The sequence below is a fragment of the Apostichopus japonicus genome, chromosome 8 (genome assembly GCF_037975245.1).
Source record: "Apostichopus japonicus isolate 1M-3 chromosome 8, ASM3797524v1, whole genome shotgun sequence".
Taxonomy (NCBI): Eukaryota; Metazoa; Echinodermata; class Holothuroidea; order Aspidochirotida; family Stichopodidae; genus Apostichopus; species Apostichopus japonicus.
The window spans coordinates 12284559-12303542 of NC_092568.1; the positions used below are offsets into that span (position 1 = coordinate 12284559).

The following is an 18984-nucleotide window of genomic DNA, read 5'->3' on the forward strand; positions in this document are numbered from 1 at the left end:
GCGCATTCAGTTACCGATGCGCTATAACAGGTCTCTGTATAGTATATATATGTTTCGAAGCACAACAACAGATCTCGGAGCGTAACTCGTTGAAACGCACAGTGAGTGATCATTGCGCGCGAGCGTTACTGTACATGTGACGTCACACAGAAATGACATGGACAACGACGATAAACATTATAAGGTATATATGTAATGTAATGTTATATTGCAATTGCTCTTCGTTGAAGATAAGTCTATTGTGCGATTTCTCAAGATGTTCTTTACATTCTCACTGGCAAGCTACTATGCTTCCTCTTATATGGCTAGGAAGTTCACCAAATTCCTGGCCTATGGGCGAGGTAAGTTATGACCAACAAATATATGTTTATTTGTTCCATTTTGAGTCGTCATTTTATGTGGAACGCTATAAAAAGGGATGTCCTCGAGTTATTTGGAATTTCTCGTATTGAGATATGATACTAACTTTATAGGACAATTAGTTCAAATTAGACATCTTTTCACATGTTAAATATCAGTTTAACTTTGTTCTATTTGATGAACCCTATTGTAAGTACATTTCCTACAGGATATTACATACGCCATAATATTAATTGTGTGTGCGATTTTATTGTTACCGTGTTTTATACGTTAACTGTATGTCAAAATAAAGCGTAATACCTATATAACGGGATATTCAAATATTATGTTTGCTTCAAAAACAATCCAATCAGTTGAATCAGATAAAACATAACATCACTTAATAGGCAAATCTCAACACATAATTTGGTACGGTGTGTAGGGGGTGGGGTAAGTGTGAGGTACTGTTAGGGCCTGGATGGCCAGGCCACCGTTACTGTGTACGCGATGTATTTCATTAACTATACGTGTTTTAAACTAGGTGAAATTAACATCGATTGTCAATATTGGGAAGGCAGGTTACTGAGAGAAGAATGTCCAACGATCATAATTTGCATTTGTAATGCTTTATAAGGCGTTCATAAAAGTGCCCTATATTCAGTTTGTTTTAAAGGAAGGCAGGTTGGGTCTCTCTCTCTCCCTTTCAACTAAAGTTTTCCAATATATCTTGGTAACATGAATTACTGATCTCAGTGTTTTTTCTTTATATAATTACCAAAACAAAAAGCTAGCCCAGCACACACCCGTCCATAGTGAAGCCTAACAAGACTTATATCAGATCTCTGCATACAATGTTTCTGATTTCATATATTAACCAAAATATAAGGCAAGTCATTACAAGAAACTTAATTCATCTTCATAGTTAGTCAGATATATTTTCCTTTATTCTCAGCTCAATACATCCTCCCAGAAGGATGTTACGGGTATCGTCCTCCGTTTCAAGGTAAGGTGTAGGTCAAACAAAATTACGTCATCCAATTTTGGTTGAGCATTTATATAACATGAATAATATATCCATTAAGTAGATGAATAATACATTGGCAAGTGCATCTAGTAAATGGTGTTTTACTGGAAGAGAAAATGAGATGTGGGCAGAAGTGGTAAGAGCGTACTTAACTAGGTCAAGGCTTGGAGGATAGGGAGAGGGACCGAGCTTTGAGAATCGGGTTATATAGTTAAGCATTCTCCGGGTGTGATTCCTTTTATAATTTTTCCTTCCCCGGTGGGTAATTAAGGAAACGATAGGACGACCGTCCACTCACATAGCACTACCAACCCGCCTTCTCCACCCCCCCCCCCCCTCCCCACCTCGTAATATATTGAAATTATTGAAATTATTGATAAAAGATCTTTATTCCTGTCTCCAAGCAAAGATTTACATACTTTATGATTACTTTATGATTTATTTACATACTTTTTTTACAGACATACTTTTATTAACAAACTTTTTGTAATTGTAACACTTTTTATTATTTCTATATAGATCTACAACGGAAACCCTTCAATCGGGAATTTCCCGTGACCGAAGAAAATATTTCTTCGCTCCTTTGCTTTCCATCAGGTATTTTCGAAGTTCAGTCTGCAATTTGGCAACAGTTCATACCTTCTGAATTGAATTGTATAATTACACTTCGTAATAAACTTCTGTGACCATAGGCTGTGAATTGCTACTGCCCTCTATTTTACAAGACCCGGACCATAGTCATTTATAGACTCTTCGTCGTCCATTCAGTGTCTCGTTTCTCTTCTTAATTTTGTTTGGTTGGTCGTTTTCTTAATGCTTTCCTTACTTGCTCTCTTGTGTGTGTTTGAATCTGTGTGTGCGTTTGTCGAATCATTTATATGGTAAACTACATTATTTCTCAGATAATGTCGCTACATTCTCTGTTTTGTTGTAGAGCAAACCATGCGCATGCGTGAAGATCTTCTTAACAGTAAGCTTATCAACTTTTGATTCCTTTAATACTTCATCAATATTCATACTATAAACGTTCATTAAAAAAGATGACATACTTATATAAGTTAAACATTAATGTTAACAATACTATTATTAGTCACGTTCTGTTCCTAATAAGAGGTTGTCTTGATGGATACTGAATATAAAAACTTTGTGCGTTCATTAAAAACCAAGAAAACATGTAAACTTATTAAAGTCAAAATTTAGTATAAACCATGTTATTATTAACATTCTCTTTTCCTACACTTAGGCTATCTTGATCTCACGCTTCAAGACCAGCTAAAACTCTACCCTGACTTTGGGCTGGCAAACCTTGAAGGTGAGTTGTGAACTTGAGATCTTATATTGAAATAAATACACATATGATTATTATTTGACTAATGGAACACGAACAGGCGATTAGACTATTTCAAAGACGGTATGATAGTTTTAGTTTTCTTTTCATTTATCTTAAGTTTAGTTATTATTATTTCTTGGTCCACAGAGTGCCTCCTTCGTGGACTTTCTTCAAGTATTCCTCTCGATCACAAGAACGGTAAGTTAAGCTTACATATATCAGTATTATCAAATGTCAGCCAGACCAGACTATTCATTAAACATGCTAACCGTGTTCGACCAGTTAAACTGATTTTAATCTTTATACTTTCAGATCCTGCGAGAATCTATTTTATTCCAAATTCCTGTGACTTTGGGATCATTTCTTTACCTCGAAGTGAGTTTGATTGTTTTAAGCAAGATCTCATTGAATGTGTTCATTTTTTTTTACTAAATTTGGTAGAATTCTAATTGACTACTGGGTCTTTGTATTATCCGCATACCCTCTCTATATACTCCCAAGCCCCTCATCCAACGCTCTTTCTACCTCTCCTTACCTCCTCTCCACACATTTCACTGACATGCTCTTCTCTTTTTGTCACTCCCTTTTCCATCTCCACTTCCCTTCCGACTGAATGTTGAAGCACTTTCACTGTGACTAAAATTACTTTCATGTATTAAGTGTGAAGTGGTCTTATTAGGTGCAACAATTAAACTCTTAATGTGATTTCACATAAACTTGCATTTAATAGAATTAAACCTATGACCCTGAAAACGAGTCTTATTTAGTGACATATCCAGAAGAACAAGTTCCTACTGATGTAAGAGGAGTAGCGGCCTTATCCCCCTCCCTCATCCCTTACCCCATTACATATTATTACCGGCAATGTTGTATCTTCATTAAGCTCCAAAATAAGCATCAACATATTTCTTGCATGTTTAAACTTTTAATAGTCGAGCAGTACACGACCCCTGCTGCCTTCGAGAAGCATCAACAAGATGATACTTCCTCTACCTGGTCTGGTAAGATATATTTTGTTTCCATTCAGTACTTCATCATTTTCGTGACTTTGTTATATTATAAACGATATACTTTTAGTGAGATGCATGGCACTTAAGTAAAATATTTTGGTGTATAGTTTATTGCCAATAAGTAAACAAAAAGGGGAAAAATAACATACTATCGTTATCAAAAAGTAGTTTTTAACTTTATATTTAAAAGTTTAGCCAATTTTATTCACGCTGCAGATATTCAGGGCCAACACACTCAACAGACCACAACAACGAGATGTGAAGGTAAAGTAACACTCACTGTAGTCGGTAGGCTATAATTTATGGTTACATTATATTACAGCATCTAGGTATCTATTCTTTTTCAAGACTGTATGTAAGGGGGTCACTTGTGGAAGTCTCTGCAGTACCGTATTAAATATATATCAGTAAATAAAACATTTTGACGAGAAAAGTCACATTTTCGCTTTTCAGGTTACACCCTGACTTACTACCAGTACACCTTCAAAAGTTCAACTGGTGAGTATTGAGTGAAATTGGACTAAGTATTGTGCGCAAGAAAAGACAAGTTAATACTAAACTGATTTGAAAAAGAATATATTAATATTAATCTTTCACTTCTTCAATAATTTCGACTCAATGGATAATAAACCTGAGATTTATGCATTGACAGTCTTCTTGGCTGTTTAAAAATATAACATTATTTGAATCTCTTTCAGGCCCTGATCAGATGCAAAACACCGAGGAAACTCTAACAGGTGAGAAGTATAGATTGTTTGTTAACACATCACAGAGTTTTGATTGATTTGGAAAAAAAAATGATTACTTCGAACTGCTTTTTCATATTTCTTTCAGATCCAACCGGTAACAAGACCGCTACCAAATACATGTACTATTGGACTGGTAAGTGTTGTCATATTGTATCACATGTTCTGACCGGGGTGTTTCTCTTTGGATGTTCATTTGGCGAGGGGGGGGGGGGGGGTGGGGGTACCTTATGCTCAATTTATACTGTATCATATGGAGGTAAAGAATGGGATAAACAGTGGTGTGGGAAGGATTACTTATTGGAGCTATTACGGCTCATTATTGACTTACAAGAAGTAAGGATATATCCTTAACGTCATCGACACTGTGACTTTTTCTGTGAGTTTATTGTTTCAACGATATTAATGGATTCCTCTTTCCTTTCTCTGACAGATGGAGTGTCTTCATACCAACTGAAGGCGAATAAGATAACAGCTCAAACCGAAGGTTTGTTATTTCAAATATATAATAACAATAATAATAATAAGGAGCCATGAATATCAAATTACAATTTATCTTATATATCAAGTATTCTTATACATAAATAATACCTTTTATTGCCTATTAGTCTGTCATATTATGATGTTAAGTAATATATTCTGTGTTTATAGACGGACAAACTATCACCCATACACAGGACATTCAACAGTGTGATTACTCTGGTGAGTAACCTACTGTCCATTATTTTATTATTATTATTATTTATTATTTTACCCAATTATTAATTTATTTATTATTTGAAACAATCATAAGACATAACTAGCTTCTCATCAAATAATAATGTGTTTAGCAAATTTCGTCATCTTTCCCCCAGTCCACCCACCCTACTCTTCATCATAGTTCAAAACATAATCGTGGAAGTTATAACGCACACTGCTTCAGTATAATATCGATACAGTTACATTTGTAAATATTAAATATTCCATAATTTGTTGTAAATTACTCTCCTCGTTCACAGTTTTTGGGATTGGCAAGGAAGAGCTAAGCCACCTCACTGATAACACTGTAGTAGGTAAGTAGCTATATACCTCTGTCATTTATAAACATGCATTGATATACGATCGCACAGCGATAGAAATAAATCCACACCTTTAATAATGTCGTGAATACTTATATAACCTTCCTCTTGTCAATCCATTATTGCTTTTAGAGTTTATGGAACGCCAAACAGTAAAGTTTAAACATTTATAGTTTGTTTTCCTTCTTGTTTAGTTGGAAAGCAAACAACAACAAACAAACAATTCAGTTTGCAGACCAGTGTTAGTGGTGAGTTGGATTTATTTATATAAAATATGAACGAAATAAATTTTAACATAACGCGATCTGCTCTTCTTAAAGTTAAAAGACTTCAAAAGATAAGTAATCAAGTTTTACTCCGAAACTCGTATTTTAAAGTTTTTTATCTTTATTTGTTCTACTTATATTACCATAGTTTGGAATTAAAGTTGCTACACTGACCGAGAATATATGTACTATAAACAGTTTTCATGTAAAAGATTAAAATAAGAACACATGAACCGGATATAAAGAGGTTTTACAAGTTGCAGTTTTGTAATTAACTTGATTTACATATTGTATCCTCAGACGGGACTTCATGTCAGACTCAAACTCAGAGTGGCTCGGAGGAAACTGTATCAGGTATGGTTTAGTAAAGACCATTAACCTTCATGTCTAAGCTATCTTTATGTAAACTAATATTTACGAAAGTAATAGTCTTAGTTTGCTTCAAAAGTCAAGAACAATTAACCTTTCACACTCTTGTTTCTATATTATTTTATATTGTTATTTACCTACTGTTTCAGGTACGGTAACTGAAAAAATGTTAATCAATTGAAGTAACAAACATTTTGTATTAAAGATTGTGTCCCGAGGCTAACAGGTATCAAAATATAATCATTACTTCTAAACCTTTTGTATTTACCTCCAGATGATGACGGCACAACTACAGTATATCAGGATCAGCGAATATCAACTGGTGAGTGATTTTAATCAGAAATAATATTGATTCAGTCATTTAGTGATATATTACAGTTAATATTCGTATCATAATAAATTAATATCGAAATATTCAGTTACTCTGAGGATCGTGAATATTTATAAACATAGATCAATAAATTTATGATACCTTCTCACTTGTACCGATATATATCCCATCATGGTCAAGGGGATATCACAGTAGGCTATATTATACGTTGTTGGTGTTGCTCTGTTCATTTGCTTTTAGAAGTGCCCTTCTAATACCATATCCTTGTCTTATATATAGATGGAGTTTCATCCAGTGTAGTGACGTCATCAAACCAATCGACCCGCACAGGTAATTATGAATCGATTATGCAAATGTACGTCAACGGTACTATTCTGTATGAGTTTGTATCTCTATTACCGTAATACCAGGATTCATCTATAAAGCGAGAAAAAAATTCTAATGCAATCCTATAGTCATTCATTGTATAGTTTCGAGAGGGGCAATGCCTTTCTAGGGGAGGGGCAGGCAGAAACTTTCTAAATGCCAAGTCCTGACAATTTAAATATTGTATAAATATCTCACATGTTTCCTTTGTTCTCCGTTATAGGCCGATTGAAGACAAATAAAGTTATTTTGTATTTTCTTGTTTATAGATGATACTTACTACAGCCACAGTTTGTTGGAGACGACTACGAATGGTAATCATTTACTCATCTCAATTGAGCGAGATTTTTTTAGTATAGCCATTCATAACAATTTTATCAATATTACACAAAACAATGATTGTAACAAATATTGACAGACACATCCACGAAAAATGGATTTCTTAAGTCGTTCGATCGAAATATTAAAATTCCCTACGAAGTATGTTATCGAGCGTCGAGATATGAGTGTATGAGAAAATTATATACAATCATACTTGGAATTATTTTCTTACATTTATCTATGAGAAGTATACGCATGCGTCTTTATTTTCGCCTTTTGATTTCATATGTATGGCGCAACTCGGGGTAACAGCCTGTCCTTTGCAATAATTATCAAATTGTGTATTTATTTTACAGATGGAAGTTACGAATACCAGGCTGAGGAGATAGACCTACGACAATCAGGTTTGTATATTTACTTCAAAAGATTCCATTTATTTAAAATAAGTACGTTATGCTGTAACAACGGTTTCACCAATGACTGGACTTAACATATAGCATTATTTTACACACGTTTACCATGGCTATTTCTTGAGCTACATCAGCAGACGTGCACAGGATTTTAAAGATGTGGGGGGGGGGGATTAATTGCTAAATTTGCCCAGACTGATTTACGTAGGGGCATGACCGTAGAATGTACAGAGGCGGATCAAGGGTTCTTATATAGGAAGGGGTGTGACACTGTGGTCTTTTAAGCCGACTCCCGAACAAGTATTAAATGTGCAGACATTAAAATAAATGATGCATTCTGGGGTATATTTAGACTATACATTGTGTCTATAATTCAATCTAACGCAAGTTTTGTGCTTATAAATCCTTTTGAATTTCTGAGTGAGTCTGAAAAGCGGCCCATTTACCCCATACCCCCTGGTTCTACACGTCAGGACGTCAGTGGGCCCAGAGGAGTGGTATTATTCTCTTCCTCCCACTGACTATAGAGAAAAGCGCCACCCCCACTCGGGAAAGCTTCTGATTTTATATTTTTTCTTTATCCATAAACTATTTTGTAGTAATGTTACCAATAACATCAGAAACAATGTCTCTTAAACGAATACATATTTTAACAAGTCATATTGACCTTTGACCTTTCTGACTTAACATTTACACAGCCACTATAAGATTGACATTGACGATCCTTATTTACCAACAGACGGTTTTTTCTTCATCAAACAAACCTACCCAGCAGGGAAAGGAGACGACGTGTTCACTAATGGTATGATACATGTTTACATTATCAATATACATTATTAGATAATTAAAATGAGTAATTATCAATTTAGAGACATTTCATCGCTGAATGGAACACGTCCCACGTTTACAGTACTGTACGGTATACGTAAGTTTGCATTTTATAGAACATTTATGTTAACTGTATACTTGTCGCTGCGATGTTAGTAAATTCTCACAAGGATCGAATCGTCAGGCCCTCTTACTTTGACACATTTTCTTACACAGGTTCTTTAGTAGATAAGCAGTTTGCTACCTTTTTTCTTTCGTCACTTTTTGTCAATTGCAAAGGCAGCTTTGTTATGATGGACGAGTCCCTAATGAGGACCTAAACTGTAATTACTTCTTCATTTCCATTCCAAACTAGTTTAAGTAATAATCTGAACTATTCATGGACCGTATAGTTACACGAGCTTCTTCTGCCCAATTTATTTTTGAGGTGTCATTCTTTTCTTTTTTTTTCCATTTCAAAACAGATGATCGTCACCTTTACCTGCAATGCTGATGACTTTTACCCCTGGGGTAAGGGTGGGGTGAGACTCGGATATGTGAAGGGTCGGGTGGTGCTGAGTAACGGTATAAAGTCTCATATCCACTGATTGGATGTCGAATAAGCTTGATATGTGTCCATCCATACTACATCAGATCACTGGCCGGATGTGATATCTTGGTAACCATGACGTCATCAACTTCCTATCACTCATATTGATATATTCAGCTATGCTTTGTTTCGCGATGTGTTTGTTTCGTTGTAATCGTCAAATATATCGTTTGTATCCGTAACTCGTTCTTTTCGTTTCTTTCTATTACGTTGCGTGTTTTATAACAAGGGTGGAATCTAGGCATATAAAACACACACATATACAATCACAAGAAATCTCGCCTGTGTGAATACGACAACATTTTCTCATAACATTCATTGAATGACTGTACTTTATTTTGTGTTCAAGTCTAAAAAGGAATCACACAAGCTGTTCTGTGACTTCAATTTCATGTTGTTATTTAACATCACAAAAAGAGAATGAAATTTTGAGGATTTCCCTGGACGTTTGAGTTAACAAGTAGATGATGACTGCATGGCACCTCTCTACCCATACACCTCCATCTCCTTCTGGCCCGATCCCTCCTCCCCGCTCCATCTAAAAAATATTAAACAGAAATCAATTTAACAGAGTGTTATAGGCAAAATTCAACAACATATTAAGACGAAATAAAAAGAACCACAGCTCATTACCGCACAATTAAGCATCAGTTCTTTTCAGTTTCACACGTTAGATAAGTAAGGGATAAGGAAATAACGGGGCAGGGGGGGGGGCAGTGGTTTCCTTCAGACTCGTTAGGTAAACTATTGCAAACGATAAAAGAAAATAAACATTTCACATTTCGGGTCACAGCCTTACTGTTATAACTTCTATTACAAGTTTACGCTAGCCAAGTGCAGACTCTCTACCCATACACCTCCATCTCCTTCTGGCCCGATCCCTCCTCCCCGCTCCATCTAAAAAATATTAAACAGAAATCAATTTAACAGAGTGTTATAGGCAAAATTCAACAACATATTAAGACGAAATAAAAAAAAACCACAGCTCATTACCGCACAATATAAAGCATCAGTTCTTTTCAGTTTATTCACACGTTAGATAAGTAAGGGATAAGGAAATAACGGGGCAGGGGGGGGGGCAGTGGTTTTCTTCAGACTCGTTAGGTAAACTATTGCAAACGATAAAAGAAAATAAACATTTCACGTTTCGGGTCACAGCCTTACTGTTATAACTTCTATTACAAGTTTACGCTAGCGAAGTGCAGACTGGTATACACAGTATATTGTCGTTCTCTGCGTCCATTAGTTCGAGAGCCCAATAAGTATTGACAATTCACTTACACATATTTAATAGTCTTTATTATTATATTAAAAAAGGTCTGATAACCTTTCCAGTCCAGTTTCACAAAGGATACCTTGCAGTTTATAAATCTAAATTGCTTATAGTAATTGTGGTCACTCCGTAGCGTTATCATTCAGTTACTCGTATGGCGGGCCATCAGTCTCAAATCATGGGGAATCGACTTATACCGATATACATCGACAGATACCAATTTCCTTCGACTTATACCAGTTTCCAGCAGCTTAAATTGGCTTATACCGATTTAAATCGACATATACCAGCTTAAATCGATGATATGTAAAATTAAATCGGTATATGTCATTTTTAATCGACATATACCAATTTAATTGGACTTATACCAGATTTAAATTAATATATACCGATTTAAATCGACATATACCAATTTAAATCGATGATGTGTAAAATAAATCGGTAGGCCATTATGTCAATTTAAAAAAAAAACATCTACCAGTTTAAATTGATGATATGTCGAATTAAATCGGTAGAAGTCAATTTCATTGGACTTACACCAGTTTCTAGCAACTCAAAGTGACATATATCTACTTAAATCGACATGTCATCGATTAAGCTCATTCTAGCTAACCGAAAAACAAGGTTGGGGTGAAAATCCCCAAGGGATTTGCTTTTTTTTTCTTCTTTTTTGGCGGGGAGGGGGGGTGGGGTCTGTCGCTACGTTGCCCTATTTCGTGCTTCTGCATCAGTCCTCGCTTTGCTACCGCCTTTTTTTACTCTCTTGTTCTCACGTTATTTTCTTGATGAAAAGATATATTTGTGCCAAACTGGATGAAGTGAGCGTGACGCATTTGCAAGTTACCCAATGGTAATACCAGTTCCTAATACAGGACGGTAACATGGTTACTCAATTTACCTAGCTACGTTTATACCTTTCATGCTTAAACCTGATATTTGTCATGTCACGCCTATTTCAATGACACAACATCTTTTGTTTATCCCCTCAATATGGGTACTATACTTATAGCATATGTATTACAGTTCTCATGATTTAATTCAGCTGTGTCAGCTGATAGGCTACTGATTTGCTACATTCCACTACAAGAGAATATACAAAACACAAATAAATGGGAACAAACGTATAAGAAAGTAAATTTGAATCAATGCTAAATAACATGAAAAGAATTGACTTGACTTTACAATTTCGCATATAGCCACTCATCGATCTTGTAGACAGAATTATATCCTCTCACTCATACGCACAATGGGAGCAGGGACATTCAGCAGGCAAGCAGGCAGAATCCCATGCTAGGGAGACTCCCCTAATAGTGAGGAGGGAAACTTCGCCTGACCTCTGCCAATCGTAGTTCATGTGATTGAAAGATTGAAAACAGGTGTGCCAAGGTTGTATCATTCCCTTTTCTAATGTCTAATGTCGTTAGTTTTAAATCCATAGAAAGGATATAGCAGCATATAGCTCTGTTATGATTGTATATAAGTGTATTTTTTCAGAGGGAATTTCTTATAAGAATGCTTTCCCTTTTAGCTTTCCTTCCATTTCATGGGGGTTAGTTCTTGTGATCAACGTAATATCTAATTCTCCAACATGACTTGAAACGGAATACAAAGAATGTTTCTATAGTTCACATGTTCTCATTGGTTCTTCCTTCCTTTTGACACTTACAACACTTACAATACTTTCTAACATAATGTTCTTTTTTGTAAAGATTAAATATGTTGCATGAATAAACTTGGATCAGGTACCAACTTTACCGAGCTAGGTTTATACCTTTCATGCTTAAACCTGATTTTTGTCATGTCACGCCTATTTCAACGATGAAACATCTTTTGTTAAACAGAATAAAACAGAGTTCTGGATGAAAGACAAATAATAAATTAAAGCAGAGTTCTGGATGAATTATGTCCCACACTCTATGAGGGGTGACGCAAATACCTCTTTCAAATCAATCGGAAGAGGAAACTTAATTTTCAAGTCTGTTCGTTTATTTCTTTGTTATAGAGATCTGATATACAATTTTTATGGTTCAGTAAATGAAATAAGAAGGAGGGGCGGCGGTGAGGGTAGAGTACCTACGACCTGAAAGGGTTGCTATTGCCTCCTATAACTTATGCTTTATAGAGATTTTAGCTGCTGATAGAGTCGACCATTTCAGAGTGTTGACTTGTATTGCACATAGAGAAGCTATAAAAACACCCAAACCCTGTCCTCGTCACCGTCCCTTCCTCATTACCATTCAGTCTTTCAAAATACAACTATTGTAAACAACGTTGGCTGATGATAGATCAAAATTTGATATTTAAAAAGATGATTCTAACATTTTGTATTAAACTAAATACACACTTCGTATGTGGAGGGAGGGGGCTATACACGATGGATGATGACTGCATGGCACCTCTCTACCCATACACCTCCCCCTCCATCGCCTTCTGGCCCGATCCCTCCTCCCCGCTCCATCTAAAAAGTATTAAACAGAAATCAATTTAACAAAGTGTTATAGGCAAAATTCACTAACATATTAGAAACGAAATCAAAAGAACCACAGCTCATTACCGCACAATATAAAGCATCAGTTCTTTTCAGTTTATTCACACGTTAGATAAGTAAGGGATAAGGAAATAACGGGGCAGGGGGGGGGGCAGTGGTATCCTTCAGACTCGTTAGGTAAACTATTGCAAACGATAAAAGAAAATAAACATTTCACATTTCGGGTCACAGCCTTACTGTTATAACTTCTATTACAAGTTTAGGCTATAGCGAAGTGCAGACTGGTATATACAGTATATTGTCGTTCTCCGCGTCCATTAATTGGAGAGCCCAATTAGCATTGACAATTCACTTATACATATTTAATAGTCTTTATTATTATATTAAAAAAGGTCTGATAACCTTTCTAGTCCAGCTTCACAAAGGATACCTTGCAGTTTATAAATCTAAATTGCTTAAAGTAGTTAATACGTAAGAAACACATCATTGTGGTCACCCCGTAGCGTTACATTCAGTTACTCGGAGGGAAACAAGGATCCGCGTTTATACTGTCTGTCGTGGTAACGACCCGTGACACTGAGACCGTTTCTATATTAGAACTGAGATTAAGACGTTCACCTCTCTGACGTGGATAGTTTATGAAATGGTACAGTGAATCCGGACTAGCCTATATGCAGCGGTGCTCTACTGAAAATGTTACTGGATTACATTTGAAAGACTTCCAACTCAATTCTGGCTCACGCAACAAAACAAAAACAAAATAGTTATGTGAGCGTCCCTATATCACACGTATCACAGTGTTGCACGTTTTCTCAAGGATAGGATGGCAAGCACGATATCATTCTCCGTGCGGACATTCAAACCGCAATCTCATAACGCACATACTTTACCCATGGTCATAATAAATGCATTTAGATTGTTACAGAGAAACTCCAGTAAATTCAGAAATATTCAAAACGAAATACCAACGCAAATCTGCATCATGACCAGCGCCACTTTCACTTCACGCTAAATAACAGGAGACAATCCGTTACTACTAAAATGTCAATATCAATGTAAGCCTTTATATGATCACAATACCCCACCGAGTATCAATATAAGCCTGTATACTCTCACAATTGATATATCTATGTTAGCCTATACATGAACACAGTTTATATATTAACATAAGCCTATATATGCTTACAATTTTTAAATTAACATAAATCTATATATGCTCACAATTTATGTATCAATATAAGCCTATAAATGCTCAAAATCTATTAATTAATATAAGCCTATATATGCTCATAATTTATATATCAATATAAGCCTATAAATGCTCAAAATCTATTAATTAATATAAGCCTATATATGCTCATAATTTATATATTAATATAAGCCTCTATTTGCTCACAATTTATTTATCAATATAAGCCTATATATTCTCATAACTTATACATCAATGTAAGTCTATAATATGCTCAGAACTTATATAATAATATTAGCATGTATATACTTACAATTAATGTATCAATATAAGCCTATATATGCTCACAACTTCCCCACCTTTATACTTCTTATTCAAATTCTGCTCAAGATAAAGACGGTAGTGCTAGTATTTTCATGATATTACTGTATTTATAACTGATGCTAGAACGTCTCGTACGTAAACAATACAAAATAACAATAAACATCACGTTAAGATGTATACTGTATGGAATCGTGTATAAGGTGTTGTCAAAATGGTGAGACCTTTCGACGGTAAATATGGTAGCAATTTACACACACAAAAATTGCTCAGGTACGGCCAGTGTGATGAAGCGAGAAGGAAGGGAGGGTATACACAAACACAAGACACAGTACCAACTGATAAGTAGGCTGTCGGTGAGACTGAAATATCATTTCGTTCCAGGAATAACATATAACACAGCAGCAATAAAGGGTACTTTGACCGGCGTATAACAGACAGATACAGCTTAAAATAAAGATATAAACAACTGACCAAATACTGGCGTCGGACTCGGTTGCCCCTTTCACAAATAAGCATGACGTATAAACAAAAAATAAAATCGTCCTTTCTTTCCTAAGGACTAGGTCTGCCTAATGCAGCGAAAACGCTAGAACTATTACATAATACAAAACAATAGTATCAAATGCAAACCTTCCCTGGAAAGTCATCCTCAATTCAGCATAATATCGAATACAGCAACGTTAACACTATATTGTACAATTTGAAACAAATGAGACATTCCTAAATCTTATAAATAATCTTCTTGGAGTAAGATATGATGAATTACGCTCGCATCACAGTGTCATGATTTCAACATTATGCAGCAAGAGGATAAATTGCTGCAAAATTGCAGCGAAAGACCTTAACATTTTGACAGAACCTTAAAGTTTCAATAGTGAGATAATGAACAAGGGATTCTAATTAAAAGGCAACAATTGTCCATTTAACTTGTTCACACTTTTATAACACTGTCACATCTTCCCGGTATATAACGCAAACACATGTTCTAATGCTCAGGAACACATAGTGTATGAATCGAGTATATACCGTACTGGCTTAAACAACGCTCTATCGCAAAGTTGTATTATTAGGGAGATTTTAAAGGTTTCCAATTTTGACTCAAAATTGAATAAAACCACGAGGTTAGAGTCGTGGAGTTTAAATGTCCTTAATTATAATAATATGAAAATGAATAAACCGACAAGGCTTGGAAAAATGTTCATTTGAGGCACAAAAAGGAAGTTTCACGAATTCGTCCAACATTGCATATCTGACATTTTAAAGTTTATACCTGACTTCGAATCTCATTCAAAGCGAGAAAAACAGTATAAAAACTTTTGTTTATTTGATTCCTTAAAGAAGAATCCAATGAATCAATTACAGATTTCAAAGTTGGGAGTTCATGTCTGCCTTCTCAACGACTACCGTGGAGTCTAAAGCTCCTTAATAATATGAAAATGAATAAACCGACAGCTTATGTAACAGTGGTAACCATTTTCGTTTCCTTATCGATGGACTTGGCAAAAGGCGACGAGCGCCATCTACTTTACTTGACTACTTTTTATGACAATTGTTTGTGACTATACTACTTGTTGTGAATGTTGTTCTCCTCCTTTTGACAGAGCCATTCCTATGCTAGCAAGACCGTGTACTATTCAGGGTAAGTTTTAATTCATGATTGTGTGACAGGATTTAATTGCAGAGTGATGAAGAGTGTAGTTGATTTTGAAATTGCTGTAAAGTAACTTGCCTGCCACCGTAGATCGCCGTTCACTACTGTGCTATCCTATCGCATGTGTGTTGTGTGGCCTTGGCCTTGACGTTGTAAGATATTTTTGTCACACTGTGCGCTACATCGACCGTGATGTGTTTGCTTGTTGTTTACTATTATGCTCCTTTTTGTTATCATAATCAGTGATGGATGATCAACCTTTGTTATAACCATGTTTCCTGGAGATGGGTGAAGGTGTAAATTGGTGTTAAAATGCAATATCAGACCTGAGAGTTCTATCATTTCCTTGGCAACCCAATTGTTAACATGAAGGTAGTCACATGACATGTCACCTGATATGTAATTCTTTTTATTTCCTAAAGTGATTTGTTTTTAATTCTTTTTGTTGGAGTGATTGAGATCATTGCACTCATTTAGTGCTTTGCTATGACCAACGTCTGAGAATAATGTGACAATCTTCAATTAAGTCAGAACAGTACTCAATGTTGATGACTCTTCATCAATCATGTATTTCTTCTCCTAGCACATTTAATTTACATTAATTATCCATGATAAATAATTACCTTAATCTTGTATTTATGATCCATTGTTTTGTCTTTGCAGGGATATGTGTTGTTTTGTTTACCTTTCAAATAAACCGTAGCAACATATACCTGTGTTTAGGTCGTTACATTTAGAAACATGTATATTTGAGGCACAAAATGAAGTATCATGAATTCGTCCCACATTTTAAATATGACATTCTAACGTTACCTCAACGACAACCGTGGAGTAACATTTGGGTTATACGCCCTCATTGACAGTTATAAATAGCCAGTTTATTCGCTTTCACACATCAGTAGAATCACTGTGGTCGAGTGGTACGGTCTGAGGTTCGATTCCTACCTTCGCCTATGTGTATAAATAAGATGTTCACATCAATCGTTTATATATATATATATATATATATATATATATATATATATATATATATATATATATATATATATATATATATATACATTGAACTATTAGAATTCATAAAACGATGGATTAGCATTAACATTAAGAAGTACACTGAGGAGCTGACGTTATCATCAATTTAGACTAAAGAGAGCATTTCAGATATTCAGCACATTTTAAAGGTGAATATCTTAGAAATTCGATTAGCAATAGAAACACTACGGGCACCCACTTGTCTGTCAGTATTGTTCTGCACTAAAATTCTGTTTCAACTCTTAAGTACCGTAATCAGTTGAACCTTGAGGTCCATCACTTGACCAGTCAAGGGTTACTTCAAATAATGAAGGGAATTCTAAAACCATAAAATATGTCTAGTTTATAGTAATATACGAATTTGTGTGTGGGTAATGTAACATTGAGGATTAATCAAATAAAGTTATGAATCGTGTACTACTTTAACTGTGAATGTGGTTCATACGCGGCAATTCCTAACGTTGGGTGCGTTTACAAGGAATACATTTAAATTTCGTAATGATAAAAAATATCAACATCCTTATGAAGGGAAATATTTTAAAAAGGCATCAACTAAGTGTCGCGTTGCCATAGAAATTGATAATATCGCTCTGCATATTTTCGTGCGAAATTATAACTCCGTTAATTGACCATATATATTTTTTTTCAAAAACAATGAGTTGATGAAACTTTACTCGATACGGGATTATTTGGACCAAAATAAGCATCCAATGAGATTACTGAGGGAAATGATCACTCAGTAGTTTCGATTCGAATCAGCAATGTTATTACAGTATAATATAATTGGGAACAACATCGCGCCCCGGGGCACCAATAGCAATGGACTCACATAGAAGATTCCTTATTCACCCAAGCCCAACCAAATAATGCTATCCACATTCCGACACTGTGCCCACATTACGTGTTATGTTTTAACTTATAACCCCCCCCCCCCCACTCTACATCACCATCTCACCCAAAAAAAACTTGGAATCGGCTTCAATGTGGCCACACACCATTCTGTTTTTTTGGTTTCAAGTCTCAGATGCCCCTTGACGTTTGTGTGATCAGTCTATGTTTTTTTTGGGGGGGGGCGGGGATATACTTTTGACTGAACCTTGGATTCATGTAAAGAGGGATTCTTTAACGTGTACTTTATCTGTAATCTATCATTTGTTGTGTTCAATTATAAATTTGTATGACAGTACAACTCGAGTTTTATTTCCATTAAACAGGGAACTTGCAAGATACAACGATATGTTATCTAATCTTCATCAGATAAATAACTTATTAGCCGTAATTGAACTTTAATTTTAAATATACATCGTTAGTTTCATTTTGGCGACGAGATGAAACAATCTTTCAAAGACGCTAAGACTACAGTCTAATTTTCAATTTAAAAAGGGAACTTGTAAAGTTCAAAGATATTTTTTACCAGCTTAACTTTATCAACATATCCATTAGCAGTATTTGAACATTTTTAAATTCGTGAATATGGTTAAAAACTAAATATGACTTTTGGTGATGAGGTAAAGTACCAAGATCTTTATATTACTACAAAATTACATTTCGAGTTTGGTTTATTAATAGCAACCAAAACCTAAAAAAATCTGCGGCTAATCTAGTTTTGGGAGGGGGATGGGTCTTGTGAAATACTTTATAACAGATGAGTCTGCACTTGGTTAAATATAGCTGACTCGTGTGTAGGGGAGCCTGGTAGTCCTCCCCCAGAAGTAAATTTAAAACGTCGAATAGTGCATTCTGACACATATTTAAGTTACAAATTAGGTCTATTACAAGTACCACGAAACGGAAAGATTGTGCTAATGAATTATAATGCTGACTGATTTCGGTAGTGTTCTGAAACTTTAGAGGCTGATCAGAGGCAAATGAAGGATTAAATGCAAAATGTAGTGCTGAATTTGGTCCGACTTCTATGTATGGGAGGTCCTTCCAAAAAGGAAAAGTACAAACTTGAAAAGTCAAATTGTTTTCAATTGATAAAAAAGGTCAGATCTGAAATTGCAATGGACATATTTTTCAATACATTCTGAGTAC

General features: G+C 35.3%; 1 protein-coding gene across 3 annotated transcripts in view; it reads left to right on the forward strand.

Moving 5' to 3' along the window:
- The first annotated feature begins 225 nt into the window (after positions 1-225).
- Positions 226-18984, forward strand: part of LOC139970428 (uncharacterized) — a 56106-nt gene continuing 37347 nt past the window's right edge. Inside the window, exons 1-23 of one of the 3 annotated variants that reach the window (XM_071976088.1) lie at positions 226-341; positions 1292-1342; positions 1883-1960; positions 2298-2333; positions 2607-2675; positions 2841-2891; positions 3006-3068; positions 3626-3694; positions 3920-3967; positions 4157-4201; positions 4402-4440; positions 4538-4585; positions 4883-4936; positions 5101-5151; positions 5448-5501; positions 5702-5755; positions 6074-6127; positions 6417-6464; positions 6753-6803; positions 7109-7153; positions 7517-7564; positions 8310-8372; positions 8863-9576. In XM_071976088.1, the coding sequence (XP_071832189.1) occupies positions 257-341; positions 1292-1342; positions 1883-1960; positions 2298-2333; positions 2607-2675; positions 2841-2891; positions 3006-3068; positions 3626-3694; positions 3920-3967; positions 4157-4201; positions 4402-4440; positions 4538-4585; positions 4883-4936; positions 5101-5151; positions 5448-5501; positions 5702-5755; positions 6074-6127; positions 6417-6464; positions 6753-6803; positions 7109-7153; positions 7517-7564; positions 8310-8372; positions 8863-8891 (1233 nt within the window). In that variant the 5' untranslated portion in view covers positions 226-256 and the 3' untranslated portion in view covers positions 8892-9576. Of the gene's footprint in view, positions 342-1291; positions 1343-1882; positions 1961-2297; positions 2334-2606; positions 2676-2840; positions 2892-3005; positions 3069-3625; positions 3695-3919; positions 3968-4156; positions 4202-4401; positions 4441-4537; positions 4586-4882; positions 4937-5100; positions 5152-5447; positions 5502-5701; positions 5756-6073; positions 6128-6416; positions 6465-6752; positions 6804-7108; positions 7154-7516; positions 7565-8309; positions 9577-18984 lie in introns of those variants that run through there. The other 2 variants (XM_071976086.1, XM_071976087.1) reach the window with 2 other exon arrangements.